General features: G+C 50.8%; 1 protein-coding gene across 4 annotated transcripts in view; it reads right to left on the bottom strand.

Moving 5' to 3' along the window:
- The window catches only part of FAM135B (family with sequence similarity 135 member B), a 281,119-nt gene that overhangs the window by 71,206 nt on the left and 186,463 nt on the right, over positions 1–23,450 (bottom strand). For all 4 annotated transcript variants that reach the window (XM_045453577.1, XM_045453575.1, XM_045453573.1 and 1 more), the window contains exons 5-7: positions 17,602–17,672; positions 12,681–12,854; positions 7,735–7,861 (exon numbers count right to left, since the gene is read on the bottom strand). In XM_045453577.1, coding sequence (XP_045309533.1) covers positions 7,735–7,861; positions 12,681–12,854; positions 17,602–17,672 — 372 coding nt within the window. The remainder of the gene's footprint in view (positions 1–7,734; positions 7,862–12,680; positions 12,855–17,601; positions 17,673–23,450) is intronic.

The following is a 23,450-nucleotide window of genomic DNA, read 5'->3' as shown; positions in this document are numbered from 1 at the left end:
CCAGCCAACTAGAGCACTGCAGATGAATTCTTTCTTAGCGTCTATCTCCTAGGAGATTAGTTTTTCAATCTCCTTCCTTTTTCTGCCTAAATTGTAAATTCCACGAGGATAGAATTGGGGCTGATTTGTTGACCATCGCTCCACTCTGCCCACCTCAATGTTAAATATAACCGCTTTTTTTTTTTTTTTTCCTAAGTAGGCTTCACATCCACCATGGAGCCCAATGCAGGGCTTGAACTCACAACCCTGAGATCAAGCCCTGAGCTGAGATCAAGCCCTGAGCTGAGATCAAGAGTCAGACACTTGACTGACTGAGCCACCCGGGTGCTCCAACATGACCGCTGCCTTAATGAGAAGACAAGGCATGGCTTAGACTCAGGATCCTCAACCACGAAAAGGAGGAAACATCATAGAGGCACTGGTTACAGAGATAGCTGTTGCCACCTGCCCGGCACTAGGTGGTGAAGGTGGGGGACACGGCTGTCCACCTACTGGGAGGGTTCTAGGAGACAGCAAGTGGAAGTAATTTGGCTGGATGCAGTGGGACCTGGGCATGTATCCCGGCCCCGCCGGGGACCAGTTGCCCAGTGTTGGGCAACTATGAAGTTACTAGACCTTTAGTTTCCTTACCTCTATAATATGAATCTATTCCAGGAGCCACGAGGAAGCACAGTAAAAATGCTCAGCACAGAGCCAAACATGAGTAAGTGCTCAGCACATCTCACTGACATAATTACATTAAAAGGTGAATGTGACATTTGGTGACACCATGACACCTCCCTGGGTAGGAGGAAGAACAGGAGGGGAGACAGGGATGCTCAAAGGGGGAAATATCTTTCCCCTCCTGAGTCCCAGGCAAACCTTACAGGGTGAACACATTTCACTCTCCCCTTTAAGAAAAGAAGAAGAAACAGAGGCTCAGAGTGGTCAAACGACCTGCCAAGCTCTCACAGGTAATCCACGGATGAACCTGACCTTAGCCCTGCCAGGGGTCCGTCTCAAATCCAGTGTTCTCGCCTGTGCGCCATGCTGCCCCCTGGCCTTGTAATCAGTCAGTATGTGCTGAATGGGTGTCTGTCACGCTGGATGCTGAGAACACTGCGCTCTGCCTTGTCCTTGCCACGTGACCTCCCACCGTGCCTAGAAACTCAGGAGAGGAGGAAAGCCTCCAAAGGCAGGAGACGAGAAAAAACGGTGGTTTTCACCAATGAAAAGTGTTGTGCATAAATAAGCAATACTGTAGACTTTTGCACGGAAAGTCCACTTTCACGGATTTATATTCTTTTGTGGAAATGACCCATGGAATTTTCGCTGGATTCATACACAGATGAATGCAACCCACCAGAGAGTCAAAGCCCATCACGGCTGTGCACCAGATAGCAATTTACTGTTTGTTTTGCAACGTTATAAACTATTTAATTTTAGCACAGAGGGCGAGTACAACAGTGCTTGGCATCTTAATTCTGAAAATAGCAGACATCATTGAACACAATTTTTAAAACTATGAAACCTGTTTTTCTTTCGAGAACGATTGTGTTTTCCTGATGACATCGGATTCGTCTCCAGGTAGTTAACCTTAGAGCATGGCGCCCACGGACTGCAAAGTTGTCTGTGCTCATCCCCACACAAATGCTTGTACAACCCACTCCCCAGGCGGGCATCACACTGGTGTGATGAGCTTTGACAAAGCACGGGGCTAAACAGAAAGCTCAGTGCTAAGTGTGCACCTGTCTACCTCGGGGAGAACATCTGGGTTTACCGGGCTGTGCTTTCTTGTGTCTGTAATCAGGAAGTAAAAATGAAAGCTAAGCTAATAGTAATTGTCCCCAGAGCCAGATTATGCCTTTGCTGGGGCCTGGGACTTTTCATCTGTTAGAAAATAGAAAATATATTTAAAATTTTATTTTCAGGATTGGAATGACATAATTACATATATACATGCACATATGTAGATACAGGTAGATGCATATGTGTGTGTATGCATATATATGTTTTGATTTTACAAGACATTAAAACATTCCATTGGCCCCCAAAGTATTGTGGGCCCTGGGTCCTGGGTACTGGACCTACTGTGTCTGAGGGCTACGTCGGCTGTGGTCACCCCTCATATGTAACCAAGAACCTCACGGTGCACCAGCTTACCTCACCTACATCCAACACTAACTGAGCACGTGCAGTGACCAGCACCTCGAATGGGTGCCGGGGGGCTACAGAAAGGAAGATGCCCCACCAGGTGGGGGCTGAGGCTGACATTCCCATTAGCGTGGTGTCCCCAACCCCTTGCCTGGTCTCTGAGACATGGTAGGTGCTTGATAAATATCTGATGAGTGAATAGACTGACGGCAGCATCTCTGCTCATGGAGACGCATCGCAGTCGAGAGGCAATATGATGGCGCATTAACAGCAATAATGGACGTCTGTGCCTTAGTCGTGGGACTCCGGATGCTCGCGAAAGGGATATGAGGATGTTTACAGTAACAAGGGTGAATTTAAAGCAAGGGTGAAGTACAAAGCGCCCAACAAAAGTGGAAGCAGAAGAGTAGGAAGAAGGGCAGATATAGGAGGTGGGAGACTTTTGCCTGGGGATCAGCCCTGTGCCTCGGTTTCCACCCCACCCAGCCCTTGCAGACATATGCCTGCCTCCAGCGAGGGGCTGTCATGCCACAAGGCTCGGCGTGTAAGGCTTTGTAAAGCTCAGCACTTTGTATACGTGTGCTTTGGGAGCATCACTCCTTTCCAGGAAGATGCTGGTTTACAACCCTCTGCCACCTGACTTGGCAGGAAAGTGGCCCCAGAGCCACAGTCTGGAATATTCTCTCAATGACACACTCCTGGGTCTGGAAAGTATGTTCTACGTCACATGAGCATGGAGGGATTTCACTTTGGTGGCCAACACATTCGTCTCAGACGCGTTCATCTGCTCCGGCAGAGCACGAGTCCCCCCCTCCCCAGCACGGCTTCTGTGATTTCCACAGGTGAGCCAGGGGCCAGGGAGGCTCAAAGCATCGGGTGGAACGCATCTGTTGGAAAGTTAAATGCCTAACGTCTACTCGCAAGGGCTTTTGTCCTCTTGCATTCAGATGTCCTCGGATTCCACGGTTTCCGACAGGTGCTCGTTCAACAAAGGTCTCTTGAGCACACGCGCTGTATCAGGCACATGCCGTGGACACAGAAAGACCACGCCCAGCCCTGCGAAGCAGCAGACTGACCGGGTGGGGCCGTGGCAAGAGGCTGCCCAGTCCTATGACTGTAGACACAGAACTAAACCTGTGTCTCGGCCTCTTCACCTGCAAAAGGAAATCCCACACGGTGGCTGGTGAAACTGATGGAGCCCTTGGGCGTCCACGGCTTCACGGAACAGGTGTTCAAAAACTCAATGCGAAATGATCGGCATCATACTTTACACGCTATTGCGGAATTTTTAAAGCTTCGATTACTGCTTTGCCTCATGCACTAGATCCCACAACCCACCGAGGGAGAGGTCAAGGTGCATCTATTTGGGCCCCTGCGGCACACCAGGGGGGGCGGCACCTAGTCGAGACTAAGCATGTGGATGGATGAGCACGCGATGTACCGATGCTCCTGCCCACGGAGGCTGAGCTCTGAGGACCAGGACACCCTACGGCCTGTGCTCATCCACCAGGCTGCCATCCTCTCCCCAGGCAGTGGAACACCACCACTGATCTCAGCGACGCTGGGAGTGCGCGGCATCCCTGGCAGGAGAAAGGGAGTATCCTGGTTTCGAGAATTGGATTCCTGATCCTGAGCACTTTATTAACCGTGACCGCAGATCTTACGTGCCAATCTTGCCAGGCCACAGGACCCAGCTCCTCAGCCAAGCATTATCCTAGGTGTTTCTGTGAAGGTTATGTTTTAGATGAGGTGCGCATTTAAGTCATTAGACCCCGAGCAAAGCAGATTTTCCTCCATGGTGTGGGTGGGCCTCACCTCATCAGTTGACGGTCTTAAAAGAAAGACTGACCACCCCCTGCCACCAAGAAGAAAGGATTTGGTCATTTGGTCAGCAGACTGCCTTTGGGCTCAAACTGCAACTCCTATCGTGTCTCCAGACTGCTGAACTAACCTGCAGATTTCAGATTTGACAGCCTCCAGAAAAGCATGAAACACTCCCTTAGCATCGATCTGTGCATGCGTGTGTGTGTGTGTGTGTGTGTGTGTGTACACATACACACATCCTACTGGTTCCGTTTCTCTGGAGAATCTGGACTAATAAGTCAAGTATGTGTCAAACGTCCCCAACTGCACCAGGCAGTGACAGGGATATCACAGGGAAAATAGCAGAGAAAGGACTAAAGGGGGCCTCCAGCATCATCTTGTCCAATCCTCTTTTACACACGAGGAAACTGAGACCCAGAGAGGGCAATGATCTGACTCAAGGTCACACAGCAGGTTAGTGCCAAAGCCAAGAACAAAACCACACCTAAGACCCTTCGTTCAATGTCCTACCCACAAGACCACACTGGGGCTCTTGGAGGAACGTTCGATTTAATTATGTGGATAAACTAAAAGAAAAATAATCCAACAGAGGGTTTTACTGAGCATTTTGTGCTGGGCTTTATGCTCCAGGCTCTTACATGCTTATTTCATTTAATCTTCTCAGCAACCCTGCAAGGCAGGCATTAGTGTCCCTTTTTGACAGATAAGCCGCAAATCAGAGAGGCAAAATAATTCCCCTCGGGCAGAGCTTGCCGGCTCTTGATGGGGAGGGGACGGGAGCTCCAACTCTAATCTGAAGCCCCAGCCACCTGGAGCTGGGAAAGAGGAAAGAGCCGGGATGCACACAGGGAGGGAGGGAGGGAGGGAGGGGCCCGGCTGTTGGGAAAGAGACCCATGATGTTTCATGCGGTCAACTCATTCTGCTATGACGCTCTAGCTTCTGCAAACGTCTCTGCACAGAAAGGCTTATTTTGAAGGCAACACCTGGTCTCTAATCCTTTCAGCTGATGCTGCAATCTGTGTGGATCCCCATGTTATTTGCTAATGCACTGGGCTTCCTGGGGATTTGGATGCACCATTCCTAGGGGAGGCAGGGGGAGTGGATTTTGCTCTCTGCTCAGCAGCCCTTGCCTGGTGGGAAGGCACAGGGTGGGTGCGCAGCACCGAGCCCGCATAATTGGATGGGACCCAAATGGAAAATACACAGGGAAAGAATCAGGTCCCGAAAATAACCCATTGAGCTAAGCTCCATGAGCAAGTTCACTGCTGAGTACCCACAAATAAGCTATTTTATCTGACTCTTGTACAAGACAGGGATGTCTTCTTTGACACACATCCCCAAAAATAGCCAAGAAGAGAAACAGAAAGGGGAAGAAAAAACTATACTGTATCATGTTCCTGCTATGAGTCTATTTTTGTAGTCTTTATACATATTAACTCCTGAAATCCTCTCTAAAAGCAGGTATTATCCCTTTCTCAAGTTGAGAACCTGAGTTTGCAAGGGTGAATGAACGCCCTCAAGTCACATGGCATTGGGGAGCGTGGCAGGTGCCTGACACCATAATCTTCTCTCCCCCATGTCACACCGTGTCAAAGGCAGAGATCTGGCTGGGTCATGCTCGGCTTCTCGGATGCGGCAGAGTCCGTGTCCCCTGCCCCAGCCCGTCCCAGGTCCCGGGTTCTGAACAGTCTCCAGGGGCAGCCCCACACGGTGCTGGGCCCAGGGATGTGCTGCTGAGTGAGTTGGCCTCTATCCGCAGCCGCTCAGAATCAGGCGGAGGAGAGACAGAGATGCCTAGAGCCAACCACGGAGGGAACATTTGGGAGAGAGAACTTCTTCCTAGGAAATCAGAGAGTGCTTCTCACAGGTGGTGGCATCTGAATGAGGCATCAGAGGATGTGCATAAGAGGAGATGCTGAAGCATAATCATCCCCACGTGATCCCGTGGACCTAGAAAAGGCCCTTGTCTTGGAACATGTGTCAAAAATGTTTTGAACCGATCTCTGACATTCCCTAACGTCCTACGCCACATTACCTGGGAAATGGTCTGAGCTGGAGATTTTCAGGTAGATCCTCTGGGGAGGCACATGCGGGCGAGTGAGAAGTCGGCTGAGGGGGAAGCGGCCCTGGCCCTGTGACGTGGTCACAACAAAGGCCTCGGTCTACCCATCAGGAGTCTGGAGTGGGGCTGGGCCTGCAGCAGGGGGCTGGGGCTGATCCACGGGACACACACAGCACCCACTAACGATGGAGGGTCAGTGCCTGGCCTTGGGGATACGCAGAGGGAGCAGGAAGTCCCGAACTCCCACCCCCTTGCTACTATCTGCTGGGTCCAGTGTGAACACTGAGGACACTGGTGCCTCGAGGCTCGGTGGCATCTACAAGTGTTTGGAGCCCACCTCCGAGGAAGTTCTATCTGGCTTTAAAGGCTGCTCGTTCCTGGGCACAGAACCCTGCCCCGGGTCTGGGTCCCCTGCCCCTCAGGAGGGTCTCAGAAGCTCTCTCCTCAGCTCCTTGCATCGTGAGAACACGAGACACTGCGGCTGGCACCAGATGGAGACACGCATGGCTCAGCCACCTTTGCGGCCAAGCCTCCTGGCTGGGCCACAGGCAGGGAGAGGTGATGTCACAGGAGAGCCAGCAGAGCCGGATATGTGAGGAGGGGGCAGGGCTGCATGGGACAAGGGGGTGCCTCTTTCGTGTCTGGGTAGGCAGACTTCCACGCTTCTACTGTGGACTGTGTGACAGCTCACTGGGTCAACCCGACGGGCGACCGGGTGCCCAGACACCATGTGAAACTTTATCCCGGCTGTCTCTGTGAGGGTTTCTGGAGGAGACTGACTTGAGTCAGCGGACTGAGTTCATGCCGATCGCCCTCCCGAGGCGGGCGGCATCAGCTGACCGGCTAAGAAAATGCAGAACAAAAGGGGACAGTGAGAGAAGTCCTTTCCCTGCCTGCCTTTCAGCTGGGACACCCGCGTTCTCCTGCCTGCCCACTTGAGCTCAGACCGGAGCCCCCCACCGGCTCTCTCCCGGGTCCTCGGCTTGCAGGGATGGGTCATGGGGATGCCTCAGCCTCCATCATCATGTGAGCCAATTCTTTTCAACAGATCTCTTTATATATATTGTGTCTACATAAATATGTCACCACTAGTTGGAAATACTATCATCTGCCCCTCCCTCCATCCGTCTCTAATGCAGGCTGGTTATTTCTGAGCAAGTCCCTAACAAACGTAATGACGTGTTGGCTCAGGAGAAGTCCGGGCACAGCGACCCTGAGTGTGGCCAAAGCCCTGCGCCTCACAGAGAGGTAATGACGGGAGTTGACTGGGAAGAAGGAAGAAGGGAACGGTCAGGATGTGCATATTTATTGAGCGCCTACTGAATACCAGCACTGGACTAGGACCTTCACACTCATTGCACCGATGGCTCCACACACAACCCCAGAAGATTACTGAATCTTTGTGAGTCCACTCTTCAAGGGGGGAAACTGAGGCTCAGAGAAGTGAGCAAGTGGGAGACGGAGGAGGGCGTTGACAGGGGCTCATGGCCGACGGGCTGTCCAGGTTACCATGTCGTCCGGGGGAAGCCGCTCACCGCGTGCCCTCGCAAGGGACCGCCCAGAAGAGGACCCTACAGTGTCCACCCCAGGGTCCGGCATGAGGAATATGTTTCACAGAAAGGAAGGAACGGACGGACGGGTGAGAGGAAGGGGCCCACACGCACCCCTGCGAAGCTGCATCTGGCCCCGGGGCCACGTCCCGTGTGGACCTTACCTCCGAGGAAGTCGGCTTGCAGTACCCAGCTCCGAAGACCAGGTTCTCCAGAGAGAGGCTGGACTGCTCCGGTCCCGCGTCTGGGCTGCCTTTACCAAGCCAGGACCCTCTTCCCGGACGGGTAAAACTGAAAGGCGGGGGATTGAAGAGGGAGAAACAGTGTGAAGAAAGCGATGGTGCTGTTGGCTCTGCCCCTCCGGGCTGTCAGTGGGACACGGCGAGATAAGCCACTTAGAAGGAGCAGTTTGCCCCTCAGGATGCCGGCCTGACAAGGGGTGCACCCGGCACGAGATCCTGGGAAGCGAAGATGGCACACAGCCTGCTCTGTGAACACGAACATGCCCGGAAAGGCCAACTGTGCACCTGCCGAAAGACACCGAGGCACAGCTCCAAGGCCCCAGGACCAGAGGGACAGAAGAACGGGGGCTCCACCCGCTAGTGTCTGAGTCCTGTGTCTGCTCTCTTCGGGGCACAGTCTGGGGTGAGCTCCTTCAACCCTTCCCCTCCTTGAGCCTCCATTTGTCCTGTAGAAGAGCGTGAGCATCACAGGTGCTCAAGGAATCTCCCTGGAAGGATCCAGTCCAAGCGACCCACATCCCTGCCTAACGCCCTGATGGGAAATAAAGTTAATATGATACTTTTAATTCATGTATTCAAACATGTATCCGGTGAGCGCCACAGGCCTGGCAGTGAGTCAGGTGGCAGGTGGCAAGACGATGGAGGCCCAGCCCCCTCTCTGTAAAGACATTTTGTCTAGAGAGGGAGGTAGACGGGATACCACGAAGGAGAACTCAGAACAGCAGTTTATAAAGCAAACCAGGGGGGAGGAGGGATAGTCGAGGGGTCACCGGTAGAGCATGGCCCAGGGGTCAGGGGCCACCATCCAGGCTGGTCTGTCCAGACTGGGAGTCCGGTGACAGTGCCCATAAGCTCCATGACCTGGGGAGGGGACAGCTTTTATGCCGGGCAAGCTGACACCAGCACCTTCACTGGGGCCTCTGAGGATTCTGTGAGACTGGCCCATCGTGGCTTCAAGTGCAGCGTCAGACAAACAGCAGTCATTCGATAAAGGCTCCAGCTGATGTCGATGACACCACAAATACAATAAAACCTTACACGATCATTATTATCTTTATGTAGCCACCGCTGCTAATAACACACACCTAATCGAATAGAATATAGTCATTACTCTGATTTGTTTACTGCGATTTTTTTTTTAATTTTTTGACCTTTATTTATTTTTGAGAGAGACAGAGAAACAGAGACAGAGTGTGAGCAGAGGAGGGGCAGAGAGAGAGGGAGACACAGAATCCGAAACGGGTTCCAGGCTCCGAGCTGTCAGCACAGAGCCTGACGCGGGGCTCGAACTCATGAACCATGAGGTCATGACCTGAGCCGAAGTCGGACGCTTAACCGACTGAGCCAGAACTGCAATTTAAAGCAAGGGTACATTTTGGCTACAACTGGATCAAAGGAACATTGCAGGAAAACAGAGAACATGTGCATGAGCAGCGATGCTCACGGCATATTCGGGGGCAGACTGCAAGTTAGTAACTGGAATCACTAGCTATTTTCCTGAACTGTGGCCTTGACTGACTCTTCCAGAGGATCTGAATCCCCCCAGTGGAATCCACCTGCCCCATTTAAGGCTGAAACACTGGAGTCTCTTCTTGAGGGTGTTTCAGGAAAGGCGGAAGGTCTTTTGAGGTTAAATTTTAATTTCTCACCTGCTCCTTCCTGATTGGACTTGAGGAATGCTGGGAAACTCACTTTTCTGGAAAAACCAGAACTTGCCCCATTTGACAGGTGTTTCCCATCATTTTAAAGGGTTGCCTTTGTTCCCAGCCACTGTGAGGTAACTAATAGAAATCCTTCCTAATAAAACCCCGAGAACAAAAGACAGTTCTATTTTAACTGCCATCCCTGGAGAAGCCAGGCTCTGACGCTGAATATCTCTGTGCACTCCATTCGATTTGCAAGGAGCTGTTTCCATCAGAAGGTTAAGTTTTCTACGAGGAGCTTCCAGGTCCCAAATCCTCGTTAGAGAGTATCAGGGCTCCCGGCGGCAGGAAGATGGCTTTTCGCAGCCATCTTGGGCAACATGGACACTTAGCTCCTAGCTGGACCCTGGCTCTCGTCTCCACCCTGATATCGCTTCCAGCCCAGCCGACTCTGGACGCAGGAGGGATCTTTACAAAACACAGGTCTTACTGGGTGATTCTTCTGCTCATGTCCTTCAATGCCCCCTTCTTAAACAATCAATGGCTTTTCAATTCCTCAATGTGTCATTAGTTACACTGCTAAATGAGACCTTTATCCTTCCCAATTTATTTCTCACTGTGCTAGACATGAGGCTGAGATCAGACCCCGAGATGTGCACATGGCGGGCGCTGCATAAATATTAATCAACGGAATGCATGGCCAAGGGTTTATGTGTGCTATCTCATTTACTCCTTCTAATAACCTTCCCGCACAAACTGCAACAGAAACTCGGAGAGCTTAAGTCATGTGCTGGAGCTAACGCGCTCACTCAGCAGGGGGCTCAGAATAGATCCTCTGACCCCAAAGCCAACAGTTCAACCCCACCCTCCATCACATTCCCACTCCCAGGATGGTTCGCTTGCTGAACTAGAGTTACTTACGTATGTTTCTGCCCTGCCAAACTCTAAGCCTCTTAAGGTCCCAGATCTGATCTGTTCATCCCAGAGCTTCCTGGCTTGGCCTTTCCAGAAATGGGTCAAGCTTAGGCCACCCACCACTAAGCAAGCACATGGTCACCATGTGCAGCATAGACGATGAACTTCATCTCACTGCACTCTGTTCATCTCTGCTGGATTAATATCACCGCCCATTTCGTAAGTTCCCTCCCTCCCTCCCTCCCTCCCTTCCTTCTCCTTCCTTCTTACTTCAATGTTGAAACAGATGTCTAGAGCGGTTACACATCACTCCGAGGACCCCCAGGAATTACCTGGTGGCTGCAGACAACAGGACGGGCCTGACTCCAGCTGAGGCACAACAGCTCAGTCTCAGGCCCCAGAACCACCTGCAGGGCACTCCTCTTTCCTACCCTAGGCCCAGGGCTGGGGGGCCCGGGGCGGGGGCCGGGGTGGGGGGAGGGCGTGGCTATCACCTCACTTCCAGTAGGTGACAGCCAGCCACTCATATGACACCACCTCCCGCCATCAGCCCCGTGTCACTGACGGCAGACTGTGTCCTTAAGTCTGCATCAAGGCCACTTTTTGCCAAGCCTCAGAGCGAGCACACAGCCAGGGAATATCTCTGCAGGATCCTCATGCCCGCCCCCCCTTTCTGGATTCTATTTTTCCTGCAATTTCCCAAATTCAAAATTCCCAAAATGCCTTCCTTTGATTATACCTATGATTGCTGTTAATATTTTCTGCCAAACTCTGAGCAGCACTTGGCGTATAATAACACCATAAATGCAGACAAGGAAGTCTATCGCAACATCTCCTTAGCTGCCCCTGTGAGATATACTGTGCATACCCTAACACTGGTCCTGGGGCACAGCAGGCCCTCGATATAGCAATTGAAAAAGAACAATGAATATTCCCATGGTCTTCCTTATAGGGGTGTCTCCTTTTTCAGGGCCCAGTTTGGAGGAGCTCGACCCTAGATGGGCAGGAGAATGTCCACATTGCCAGCGGAGTGCTAGAGGCCAGGCACGGCACACGCACAGCCCATGATGCCAGCCCCCTCCACCCTCAGTGCCCTTGGCTCCTTTCATGGTCTCTGAGCTAACTCCCCAAGGGCTCTCCCTACGTCAAAACCCTACACTGCTCAAGGCCCAGAGTATGCAATGCACCCTTTCTTTCAGAAACTTCTCACCATGCTCCTTAGCCCACTTAGTCTTTATCTCTGGATGACACTTCTCAGTTTGGGGATTATGGTTGATTGGACATATATCCATCCTGTCCACCATTCAGATCAGTGTCTGAATTAGCCCCCACAGCAAGCAGAGCCTGGGGTGGGGCTCGGCTGAGGGGCACGGGGACTGGGTAAAGGCCTCCAGGAACAGCATCTGCGGGCCCCGTCAGCCAGCCAGGATCCCGGCTCCTTTCCTAGTCGCTGACCCCAGCAGGTGATCGGAGCCAAGCTCTTACCCAACCATCAGTGGGGACTGGAGTCTCATGCATATTAACCACCAGCAGTGAGAAGTTCTCCTTAAAAGGGTCACTGGAACGTTAGTTCCTTCCCGAGACTCCACATTGCAAGATTCTATCCCTGACTGTCCCTTTGCACGCATGACCACCTCATGCCCACGTGCACGGGCAAGGTTAGGAAGTGACCTGGTGCACAAAGCAGGCCATGCCAGGCACACGAGGAACATGCTCACCGTTGCCAGCTCTGTAGCCCCCTCTTGAGGATGTATTAAGCCTCGGTGCATCACAGGGCTTCACTGACAGGGTGAACACAGGGCCATATGGGTGGCCTTGCATTTGAACACATGGCAACCTGGGGAGGGGCGCAGAAAACAGAGTCCCTGTCCCGCACCTAGCCACTACCCTTGTTTGAGAGCCACTAAGATCTGTGCACGGGACACGAGTGCTCCTGGTTTAGAGAGGAAGACTGTGCATCTCAGGGACACGTGGTGACTTCTCAGATAAGGCACGGTTAGAAAAGGCAAAGCTAGGTGCAGTACCCAGAATCTAGTCTTGCCAGGTCTAATCCGTTGTTGGCAGATTCAGCCCCTTGGCTCCCTGCCCATGCACCCTGGACTCCTGATGCCCTCTCCACGCCACCCACCGCCCACCTCTCCCCTGCCCCCGAGGCCCAGAGCCTAGACCCTCCTCCTGGGAGAAGCACCTCTGGTCTGCGCCCATCAATCCCAGCCAGCCCGGCACCCCTCAGCTGCGCCGTGGAAGGAGTATAACGAGAAATCCAGGGCAGGACCCCACGCCTCCGCGTTCATGTGCGTAATTTCATACCTGATCAGGGGCTGCTGCAGAGCCACCAGGGCCGCGTGGATGGTCACCGAGATCACCGACAGGTGGAAATAGTCGAACATGACGGGGACCTGGTGGTGCAGGCCTCTCCGGGGGTGGAAGTGCAGGCCGAGCGTGCGGCTGCTAATCAGGGGTGCCCCCGCCACGTCTCTCAGCCTGGAAGGCAAGCGAGTGAGCCCAGGTGAGTGATGGCAAGCTATCCCTGCTGTCACCCAGGCAGGTCTGCGTGATGGCCCCGCCCCGGGCCAGCCACCACGCACGCATCATCTGATCCGTCCCCTACAATCACCCTGTCTGGTTTGAAATCCCTGAGGCTCCGAGAAGGAAGAGAACTCAGGAGGCATCACACGGTTACTTCTCAGCAGCCCCGGGGCTCATGCTTTGCTGCCACTGACACCAAGCACCCCCTCCTGTCAGGCCAGTGACGGAAAGACGCTCAGACCCCTTTTCAGGGCTCACGTCAACCCTGAAGCCCTGGGCCTCCCTCCCACCCACTCTGCTCGTCTCCCTCCACCAACATCCAGCACAGCACTGCCTCGTGAGTCTGGGTTTTCTGCCAGAGTCCTACCTCTTATGGCCAGGAAATTCAACTAATTCGTCCTTCTGTCTCAATACCTCGCATTGTATCTGGCAAACTGTAGACGTTGGCCAAATGTTTGCTTATGGAAAAGAAGAAGTGGCTGACCAAAGGAATAAATGAGTCCCAAAGCATAATGGCTGAACAGTCTGACGAGTTTCGAGAAGGATTCCTGCACCTTTGCTCTAGCATTCTGTCACTGGGGTGTGTCTGATTCCTAAGAGATGAACTGGCTGGTAGGCAAGGCCCAACAGAGCCGTTGGTTATAAAAAAAAAAAAGGGGGGCTGATTCTTCTCTAAATAAAACTCTTCCAATGCTAACCTCAAGTTCTGGAAGCCAATCACTCCGGCTCTCTAAGTCTCTCTGAAGCAGAGCACTTGGGAAGCATGGATGGGGCATCTTCCATGGGTAGAGCCCAGAGCTCAGAGAGTATTTGGAGGACAAACTTCTCCTTCCTCCATAGATGGAAATGAGACACCGGGAGAGGAAGGGAAGGGAGCGGACTCCCAAGACCCAGCTCAATGGGCTGGAATCCCCCTGGAATCCTGTCACTTGGCTTGTGTGCAAATTGGCAAGTAAATCATTGCAGCCCAGGGTGACTCCATAAACAGACCACAAACAACAGCCTCCTCTCTTACCAGGCAGAAACCTGATGGGGATGGGGAAAAGGGGGTACCTCCCGAGTCTCAGAAAGCCATTAGCATTTACATTCACTTTAATTCTGACAATAATTTACTGAGGCCTTACAATGAACGGAATCCACTGCTTTTCCCCTTAATCCTTATGACCGTCATATGAGGTCTTTACTAGTATTATTCCATTTTCAGATAAGGAATCAAAGCCAGCATGGGTTAAGTGATTTGTTCCAAGTCACGAGACAAAACTGAAATGCTAGACCCACATTCATCTGACCACACAGTCCCTTCTGTGCTACTGGACTTTGTCACTTGGAATCCATTCAGACACAAGCTTGTGGGAATCACAGACATATTCTTAGGCTAGAACAAGAGGAGGTGAAGCACACGTCAGGGGAGCAAAGGTGTCAAAAATGTTAAAAGAATTTAAGCCACATCAATAGGAGTAAAGAACTCAGATTAAAGGAGGTGATAGCTGCTTTGTGTTCAATAATGGATAGAACCAATCAATGGAGATAAAACTCAGTTTGTGGGGGTCTCAATTTAGAAACGATGGAGGTCACCCTGAGCACTGAGTTCCTATAAAGGAACCAAAAAAAGATCAAACACAAAACACAGAGAAAGAATCCTGATATTTAATTGGAGATGAAGAGATGACTTTATTGAAGAGTCTTGTTTATCTGATCTTAAAGGGTCATCCAGACTGAGAATTTTCCTAAGTGGTTGCAAGGATTAAAATCAAGGGCAACCGAAGAAAGGCACACAAAAAGGACTTGTTCCTTAAATAAAGAAGAATTTCCTCATAGGCAGAACTGTCTAGGGACAGAAGGGGATCTGATGGGAAGGAGTGAGCTTCCCATCCCTATGCAGGCATGTGCTCGTGGGCCTTTGCAAAGTAGCAAGTGCAAGTGTGAGAGGGCCGACTGGAGCAGGGTGATCTTGACTTTGGCCCTTCCAAATCCCTGATATTCGATGCCATGCTTCCCTATTTGGTCTCCACTTGGGCCTACATGGTTCTAAAGAAGCCATCTGCCTGGGTCATGTTTCAAAGCCTAATGCATATCCCCAGGATGTGCTACAGACACTGCATCATCCTTAAACCTAATTTAGGAAAATGAAAAAATATGGCATTTTAAATTCTTCCCCAGTGCCTGGCTTCCTGTTCCCCTTAGCTAATCTTGTACTCCATGAAAACCCCCTGCTCTGATTGTTATTAAGTGCTCTGTATTACAGACAGGAAGTGACACGTGGAAGCCCGGCCCCACAGGCATCTAGGAAGCCACAGAGAGGAAGAAGACATTGATTCGGCAGACCACACATTTGAGATACTGTCTCTCTTAATCTTCATAACAGACTTGTGAGACGTGGGTTCTATAATAATGTCCATTTTATAAATGAGGCTGTTGAGATGTAGGAACAATTCAGGGATTCGACCAGCATCTCGTGGCGGCTGAGCACAGAGCCTGGGCTGCTGAATGTCCTACACTTTGGTCCCATCTCCATGAACTCCCATCTTGATGGCAAATTGGTCTCATCTCCTGGGTCTGCCATGACTTATCATTCAGACTGCCAGGCAGGCAGGATGGAGAATGACTTCTAGGCCGAGTATGGAATCATTTGCAGGGTTCTCTGACTGCTTGGAAATGTCTACCATGGAGTAATGGATGAATGTCTTTGAGGAAGCAGGTACAGGAAGATAAGGCAGGGTGGGTTAAAGAAACGGGCGGATGATCGGAATCGCAGATGGTTGAGGGGGCATATGGGAATAGAGGCAGAGGCTTAACTTCTGAGTTTACAGGTTAGGAGGAAAGCCAACTTCTTGCAGGGGCTCTAAGCTCAATATGGTGCTGGAAGAACAAATCCTGAGGAAAATAAGGTTTCCCAAGCGTCCACCAACTCACAAAGAGGTAAGAAGCAGTGATGAGGGAAGCAAGTGGCCTGAGGGCCTTGGGGGCCAGACAAGAATGAGGAATCTGTGATATTGAGCCCAGACACCATGGCAGGACCATGGACAGATACCTCTGACAACCCAAACATTACACATGACCATCTGCACATCAGCAGATGTCCATTCTCAATGCGCAGACACATCAGGTCACTGACATCTCAGAGGACCCCATGTGACCCAACTCCTCACATTATGGAAACTCTGTAATAACCAGACACATCTCAGGGATGGGACGGTCCTTGAGAAGGGGGAGAAAGTTCCAAAAGGGCATCTGAACTCTGAAGGGATTGGGAGGTCGTTCTGACAGCATTAGACCATTGGCCACCTGGTTTTCTATTTTCCATAGGAGGATGTGATGCTTCTGCTGAAAAGGTTGTAGAGACCAGAAGTGCAGATTAGCTTGTGAAGAGTGGTAAGGATAATTCTCTGCGATTCTGCTAACAGAACAGAGGGAAAAGGAGTGTCTGCCCCATAACTGTAAGCCTAGTGAGAGGGATCTTCAAGTGTGTTTGCCCTGTGTCCCCTACAATTGGGGGAACATAGGTCTTGGTACCTGAATCATCTTGCATATGTCCTCAGGGGACAGGCTGAGGGTGGCCGGATTGGCCAAAGGAAGAGTGAGCAGGATTGCAGGGGGAGAGGGTTCCCCACCCCTGAGGGATTAAAGTGCCTTTGTTCATTTCCCAAGGACCAGATACGGGTTTTTTCAAGAAGAATATGCCAAAAGAGCTTCCAGCAAGGAGTGAATGGCCCAGGCACAGGAGGCATCTACATCAAAGAACTACAGTGGGGGAGTGAGCAACCTTGCCTAATTAGTGGGATTATCCCCAAAGAATGCATAGGGATACCCCAAGAGCAAAGGGCGCAGTGATTCAAACTCTACTGAGCCTTGCCTGCAATTGAACCTGTCCTATATGACCTCTGCTCCTCTGTAATCCCTTAACTCCTGACTGAGCGTGACCTTGTGAGACCCACACGCCCCTGCAGGGAAGAAGGCAGGAACAAAGAGGAGGCCTCCCACCGCCCTGCTCCTGCCCTGGGAGTTTCCTGACCTCAACAAGCCTGAAGCTGGGGGGGTGGCAGAAGCAGGCAGGGGAGGGGGGCAGTGAAGAGGTCATAAACTGGATGAGAGGTTAGAGTTTTGGTAATACCCTCGAGTGGCCTTCCTGATACCTGAAACAGGGACCATTTATTTATGACCTGACGGAATCTACAGCTGACAGCCTGCCCAGAGTAGCAGGAGGGGGATGCCATGGATGAGGCTGAGAGGAAGCAGTTATAGGAAGGAGGAGCGATGTCTCCTGCCTGTTGAATTGGCACGTCACAAGTCAATGGGTTTTCAATTTTCAGAGAGTTGAAGCACAGGAGCAGATATTTGGGACAAAGACGTGGGATCCAGGCAGGCTCTCCTCTGATTCAGAAGGAGCCTTGAGGATTGCAGCCTCATAGGGTCATCAATCTGAAGACCTAATTAATACCGCACCGGAAACGAATGGAGGTGTCAGGTATGAGAAGGTGCCAGATACTAAAGGCAAGCAGTCAGGAGTTGTCTGTGCACCCAGCACTTGAGCTATCTGCCTGAAAGGCACGCAGTCTACAGTGACCGTGCAGACGCTCCCAGCCCCACTGCTGGGAGCCAGGCATCTGGGAAATGTTCTGAGGTTCAAGGCCAGGAGGTGCCCCAGGGACAAGGAAGGGTTGGAGGAAGGAAACCAGGATTTGGAGACTTCAGGGACACTCACTGCTGTTCACTGTCTGTAAAGTGGAGATCCACCTTGAGCTGAAAATCGACTTCACTTAGTGCCTCTTCCGCCTGCAAGAGAAACAAAGTGGAAGGGATTTAGCAGTCATACCTGGCCCAGATAAAAAACGTAGCTGGCCTAATTCCCAAAGTTTAGGAAAAGAACCTCACTGCAACGTTAATGTCATTTATTCATAAAGCAGAATTCCCATGCAGAGTCCATAGAACTCTGGTTGGAGGGGAGATCTGTGAGCATTATGAGGAAATCAGAAGGAAGGGATTTATGGAGTCAAATGGGGGAAAAAGCCAATTTGCAAAAAAAAAAAAAAAAAAAAAAAAAAACGTTAGGCAAGTTTTCTATAGCGCAGGCCTTTTGAGCACCTCACTTCCCAAACAGATTTGATCTGGAATCCTTTTCAGCAGGAGGGAAGTGTTCTGTAGCACCCGCTCTGGGAAAGGGGGCTGTGAACTTGCCCGGAAGAAGCCCCCTTTGGCTAGCGATGGGAAAATGCTGGAGGTGACATCATCTCTGCCCTCGGGCACTCTCTGCTGTCCATGTGTAAGCAGGGGATGCTGACATCCAGGAAAGTGGGGGTCATCCCCCAAGAGGGCTCAGCTTCATAAGAAAGCAGATCTTTATTTTTTTTCTTAAGCTTATTCGAGAGAGAGACAGAGAGGATCCCAAGCAGGCTCCGCACTGACAGATGTGGGGCTCGAACTCATGGAGCCAAAGACCAGAGTCAGATACTTAACTGACTGACCCACCTGGCCGCCCCCAGATCTTTCACTTTTGGCTTGAGGTCCATTTCATTCAACCATTTACACTTTGAGACACGTTGGCATTTCCTGTCCTATCCACAGCTGCTTTCATTCTTCACTTTCCTATTTTCCTCAACTATCAAAGGAATCTATTTGTTCTAGCTGCTGGCTTCTCACCTACATCTAAAAGATGGTACCCTCTGCTCCTCTTTTCCCACTTCCAACACCATCCCACCTTCAGGAAGGATGCCTGCTCAACACCAGCTCCTTCCACTGCCGCTGCTCAGCGGGGAAACCTAGGTGAGCACTGCACACTTGGGGCAGGGCATGAGTTCCTCCCCACACCCAGGCTGGACGGAGCCCTTCTACCCTGTAACCCACAAAACCCTGGTATCTAATTTCTATCTTGGCATTCAATGCTTCCTATTGTAATTGTTTCCGGTTCATAACCAGGAAGCCCGGGACCCAAATTGTTTCTGTCTAGTCCTCGCCAAGCTGCAAGTTGCACCTTACAAATTGCAAACATTCAAAAATCAGGCAACCTCACATTTCTATTGCAAGTTTCCAGCTTCTGTTAAAAAAAAATCCCTGGACCCGGCAATGCAGGCCTGGCATTTGCAAACTTCACTTGGATCAGGCTCACGGTGTTCACTGACAATCCCCATCTGGCCTGTGGCTAAATCCCACCCCCCTCCGCCCCGCCACAGTGTCCACAGCAATCAGTCATCATTAAGGGAGAGAGTAGTCTCAATTCATTCTGGATCCCCAGCTCTAGGAATAGAGCCTGCCACATAGAAAGTATTCATGTGTCCTGAGGAATAAATAAAGCTCTTCTCCACCCCCTCTCCTGTTGGTTTTTGTTTCTTTGCAAAATGTCCTCATCCTTCAGGGATGGAAATCTCTTACCCAAAGGCATCTTTGGAAACACGTTCCTGGTTAAGCAGAACTCAGGCACAGACATATGGATGGAATTTATCTTTAGGTCCCCAGGGTTTTAAAATGTGTTGGGGAAAAAAAAAGCATTTAAAAGTTAACATTTTGCTGGATCCAAGTGCTATGAATAACTTCCTCTGCTAGCTTTGTTTTGCATAATCACAAACCTTGCTTCATACACACAACCCAGGCAGCTGAGCCTCCTGCCGCCCGTTCCTCGGAAGTGGGACTGGCAAAGGAAACCCGCCTAACCTCCTCCCGAGCGTGCTGGCGAGAAAAACTCACTGTAAGCCCCAGTTTTAAACTTGCTGCAATTCCTTTGGAACTAGGAGCGGAATCCCGGGCCAGGGTTGAGCCTGGCTATGGGTTTATGTCTCAATAAATCTTGAATTCCAAGATGCTTCAGGATAAAGTCACTGGCTTCTCTAACCATTCAATTAATCATTGGCAGTTGGCTGCCTTCCCCTCCCTCAAAATACACACCCTCGTACATGGGCACGTGTGGAAAGGTGCACACACCTGTGCACGTCTGTATGTGCACACGTGCATGCCCAGCCACTGATGCATATCACTTGGTTTAAGACATCACCTCCCTTTAAGAGTCATTGTTTAGGGGCGCCTGGGTGGCTCAGGCTTCGGCTCAGGTCATGATCTCAGGGCTCATGAGTTCCAGCCCCTCGCTGGGCTCAGTGCTGACAGCTCAGAGCCTGGAGCCTACTTCGGATTCTGTGTCTCCCTCTCTCTGCCCCACCCCTGCTCACGCTCTCTCTCTCTCTCTCTCTCTCTCTCTCTCTCTTAAAAATAAATAAACATGAAAGAAAAGAGAGAGTCATTGTTGAGCAGCAGGAAGCAGCGTGGTGTAGCACTGAACATAAAACCAGTAGCCTAGTATCCGCAGAAGAGTTCCTATGCAGCAGCTGACTGCCCATTCTGTCTTCTCCAATGTGGATAAAACGGAGAATTCAAAACGATTGTCCCTCATTCACAAATGAGAACATTGAGGCTCCATGTAGGAGTGAATTCCCAGTTCAACCTCCCCAAGGTCAGCTGGCGGGTGAGTCCCACAGCCCAGATCCAGTCAAGGGTCCAAAGCTTCTTTGGCCTTGTTGTGTGATCCCCTCTGTGTTGTGGGTGTGCCTTCCCTCCCTGGTTGCTTTCGACTCCGCTCATGATGCTGACTCTTCTCCATTCTTAGCTTCTCTCCTGAGCTGCATCACAGGCAGTGGGGGAGGAGGCAGCTTCGGACATCGAGCTACATGTGTGCAATTCTCGGCTGTAGCCTGCACCAATCAGCCCCTCTAAACTGGTTTTCTCAGCTGTAGATGAGGTTAAATATTACTTCCTCCTTAGAGAGCACTGCTATTGCGTGACTAAGAAAATACACCCAAAGGGCTTAACACAACATGTGAGCCAAGACCATTCTTTTTTATTATTATTTTTTGAGTGAGAGAGAGAGAGGGAGAGAGAGAGAGACAGTGTGTGTGTGTGGGGGGGGGGCAGAGAGAGAGGAAGAGAGAGAATCCCAAGCAAGCTCCATGTTGTAGTGCAACTGACTCAATCCCACGAACCATGAGACCATGACGTGAGCCGAAACCAACCAACTGAGCCACCTGGGCGTCTCCAAAGACCATTCTTATAAATATTAGTTATTATTGTTATTTCCAAATTCCTATGGACCTGGCCACCAGAGGACCCTTCCTACACCAACTCCACATGGTGGGTCCACATACTGGTCAGAAACCCAGGCTTTTGTGGTCAAACTGCCGGGGTTCAAATCTCCACTCTACCACGTTGGTAGGTGACTTTGGACAAATCACTTCTCTACATTGCTGTGTCCTCCTCCATAAAGCAAGTGTTGCAAAACATACCACAATACCGTAGTGATGGGCTGCTGAGACCTTCCAAGCAAAGCACTCAGTGCAACGCCCACCACACCACACACGTCGAATACATACAAAGTGGTATTAGTGTTAAGATCCTGTGGTTATTACTATAACTCAGCCTGCATTTCTATCACTTCCCAAAAGTGATCTTCTCCCAGCTACCCTGGACCGTCAATGGACCCCAAGCCCATTTTGTGGCCAAACCTTACGGTCAACTCCCACTGAACTTTCTTGACTATGCGATGTGCTGCACCCCCCACACTTGAGCCCAGGTCCACAGGCCCTGGGCTGAAACACAGCTCCCTCTTTCCACACATCCTCACCGTTGCTGCCTCTGCTGTCATGCTCCCCAACACCCGCATGGACTCTAGCACTGCCTCCATGTCCTGGGGCTTTGGGCCCTACTTTCCGTACTTTTGCCGGACGGACCTTTCCAAATCCCAACTCTCCTCCTCCTGATTCCTGAGGGCGCCCCCTGCTTTCACAACAAGTAAACATACGGTGTCCGGCAGGGCCTTCATGGTGCTAACTGCTGTGTCTTCAACTCTCCCGTCCACTCTCGTCCCTGCACCATCCTTCTGGAAATGATGTTTTCTTCCCCAGATGGGAGGTCTACTTCACTGCTTTTCCCCTGCCCTCTCCACCCTTGGTCTCAAGAGCTGTTCACAGCCTCCTGCAGAAATTCCACCCATTCCGTAACAATTCAACGCTTTTAATCAACTCCCTGCCCCCTCAAAAGAAAACCCTCTGCCTGACTCACTAGGTCTGTGATGGGCTCAAGAATCTGCATTTTGAACAAGTAATGCCAGGAGACCGTGATGTGGGTACAACAAGGAATCACACTTTGAGAAATGCTTTTCTTTTTTAAGCCTGTAAACACGCAGCCTTGTTGACAAAGACTTTTTCATGTAATCTGCCCCTCATCCTCCTCAGGGCACCAAGCATCTTGTGGTTAGTAACCATCCTTTTTGCTTTGGCTGCTGGGAAACTTGGTGCTGAATGTGCGAGCTTCCATTAGCAACACCTAGTGCCATGTTCATGCATTTCGCTCTGTTACATTTAGCCCTATTTACATTTAGGCTTCCAGGTTTCCCCACTCCCTTTCTGTGATTTTCCTGGACTCTGGCTCAGTCTGTTGTTATTGTTGTTTTTCCTTTTACTGTTCTATGCATTTTGTCAGCCTTTCCAAATCCTCTGAGGGATTACACGGTGTATATAAATTAAACAGCCACCCTACTTGGACACTCACTCTTTGCAACCGTCATGCAAACATCCCATCTTATGCCTTAAGCGGTGCCTGCTTCTGTCCACGGCCATGTCTTACACTGACCTCCCAGGGTGGAAGGCATCTTCACATCTGCATTTTTCATAGCATGCACAACGGTATGCTTGATGTATAGCCACCATATAAGTGTCTGTTGTTCACAATGATGGCTGTGCGCATGCCGGAACATGAACTCTGGACACCTGGCAATAAGCAGTGTTTTTGTCGTCCAAAGCAGACAGACACTCACTGGAAAAGAGCTAATGGAACCATTCTCGATATGAAACGTTTATGGACATACCCAATTAATTTTAATTGTCACTGATCTGGATATAATGATTAACTGTAGCATTCTTTGCTGCTGTATGGATTACTCCAACACAAATTATTAGCTTGTAGCAATGAATGATTTGGTATAAAAAGGAAGCCACACAGACTCCTTGTTCAACCTGAGAACAGAGGTTTGTTACAACCTGACCTGAGCTAACCTTGGGTGTTGGGAAAGCCTACAAATGCTGGGGTGGGAGCGAGTGGTAGAATTCAGATGGAAGATGACTGAGACACCTGAACATTGTCCGAACCCAGCCTCCCAATGCAACTTCTGCCCAGAAGGTCTTTGAGGTCAACACAGCAAAGGATGATGGTCGACAAGAGATACAGTAATGTTCGCCCGCCAGAACCTGGGCGAGCCAAGTGTGAACACGCAGCCTGCTTTGGGGTTCCTTAAAACTCAAAACAATCTCAGGGGTCTCTTCCGAAACTGGGTCCAGGAAGGAAGCTGATGATATACTCAAAATGAGGAATCCATGCCGTTCAGCAAAGAGATGACTCACAAGGGTGCAGGGAGGGTTTATGGAAAGCCACGGATGATGGCCAGTGTGTCAGGACTGGTCACTGCAGGATGTCCTTGATGCCCTGGACCAAGAGAGGTGGGCCAAGCGAGTTATCAGAACTGGAGGGAAAGCTCCATGGAGCGAGCCCCCTGACCTGAGCTGAGACCTTGGGTAAATG

This window comes from Leopardus geoffroyi, chromosome C3 (genome assembly GCF_018350155.1).
Source record: "Leopardus geoffroyi isolate Oge1 chromosome C3, O.geoffroyi_Oge1_pat1.0, whole genome shotgun sequence".
Lineage (NCBI taxonomy): Eukaryota > Metazoa > Chordata > Mammalia > Carnivora > Felidae > Leopardus > Leopardus geoffroyi.
The sequence above is the reverse complement of the archived record's forward strand: the minus strand, read 5'-3'. Positions and strand labels throughout refer to the sequence as shown.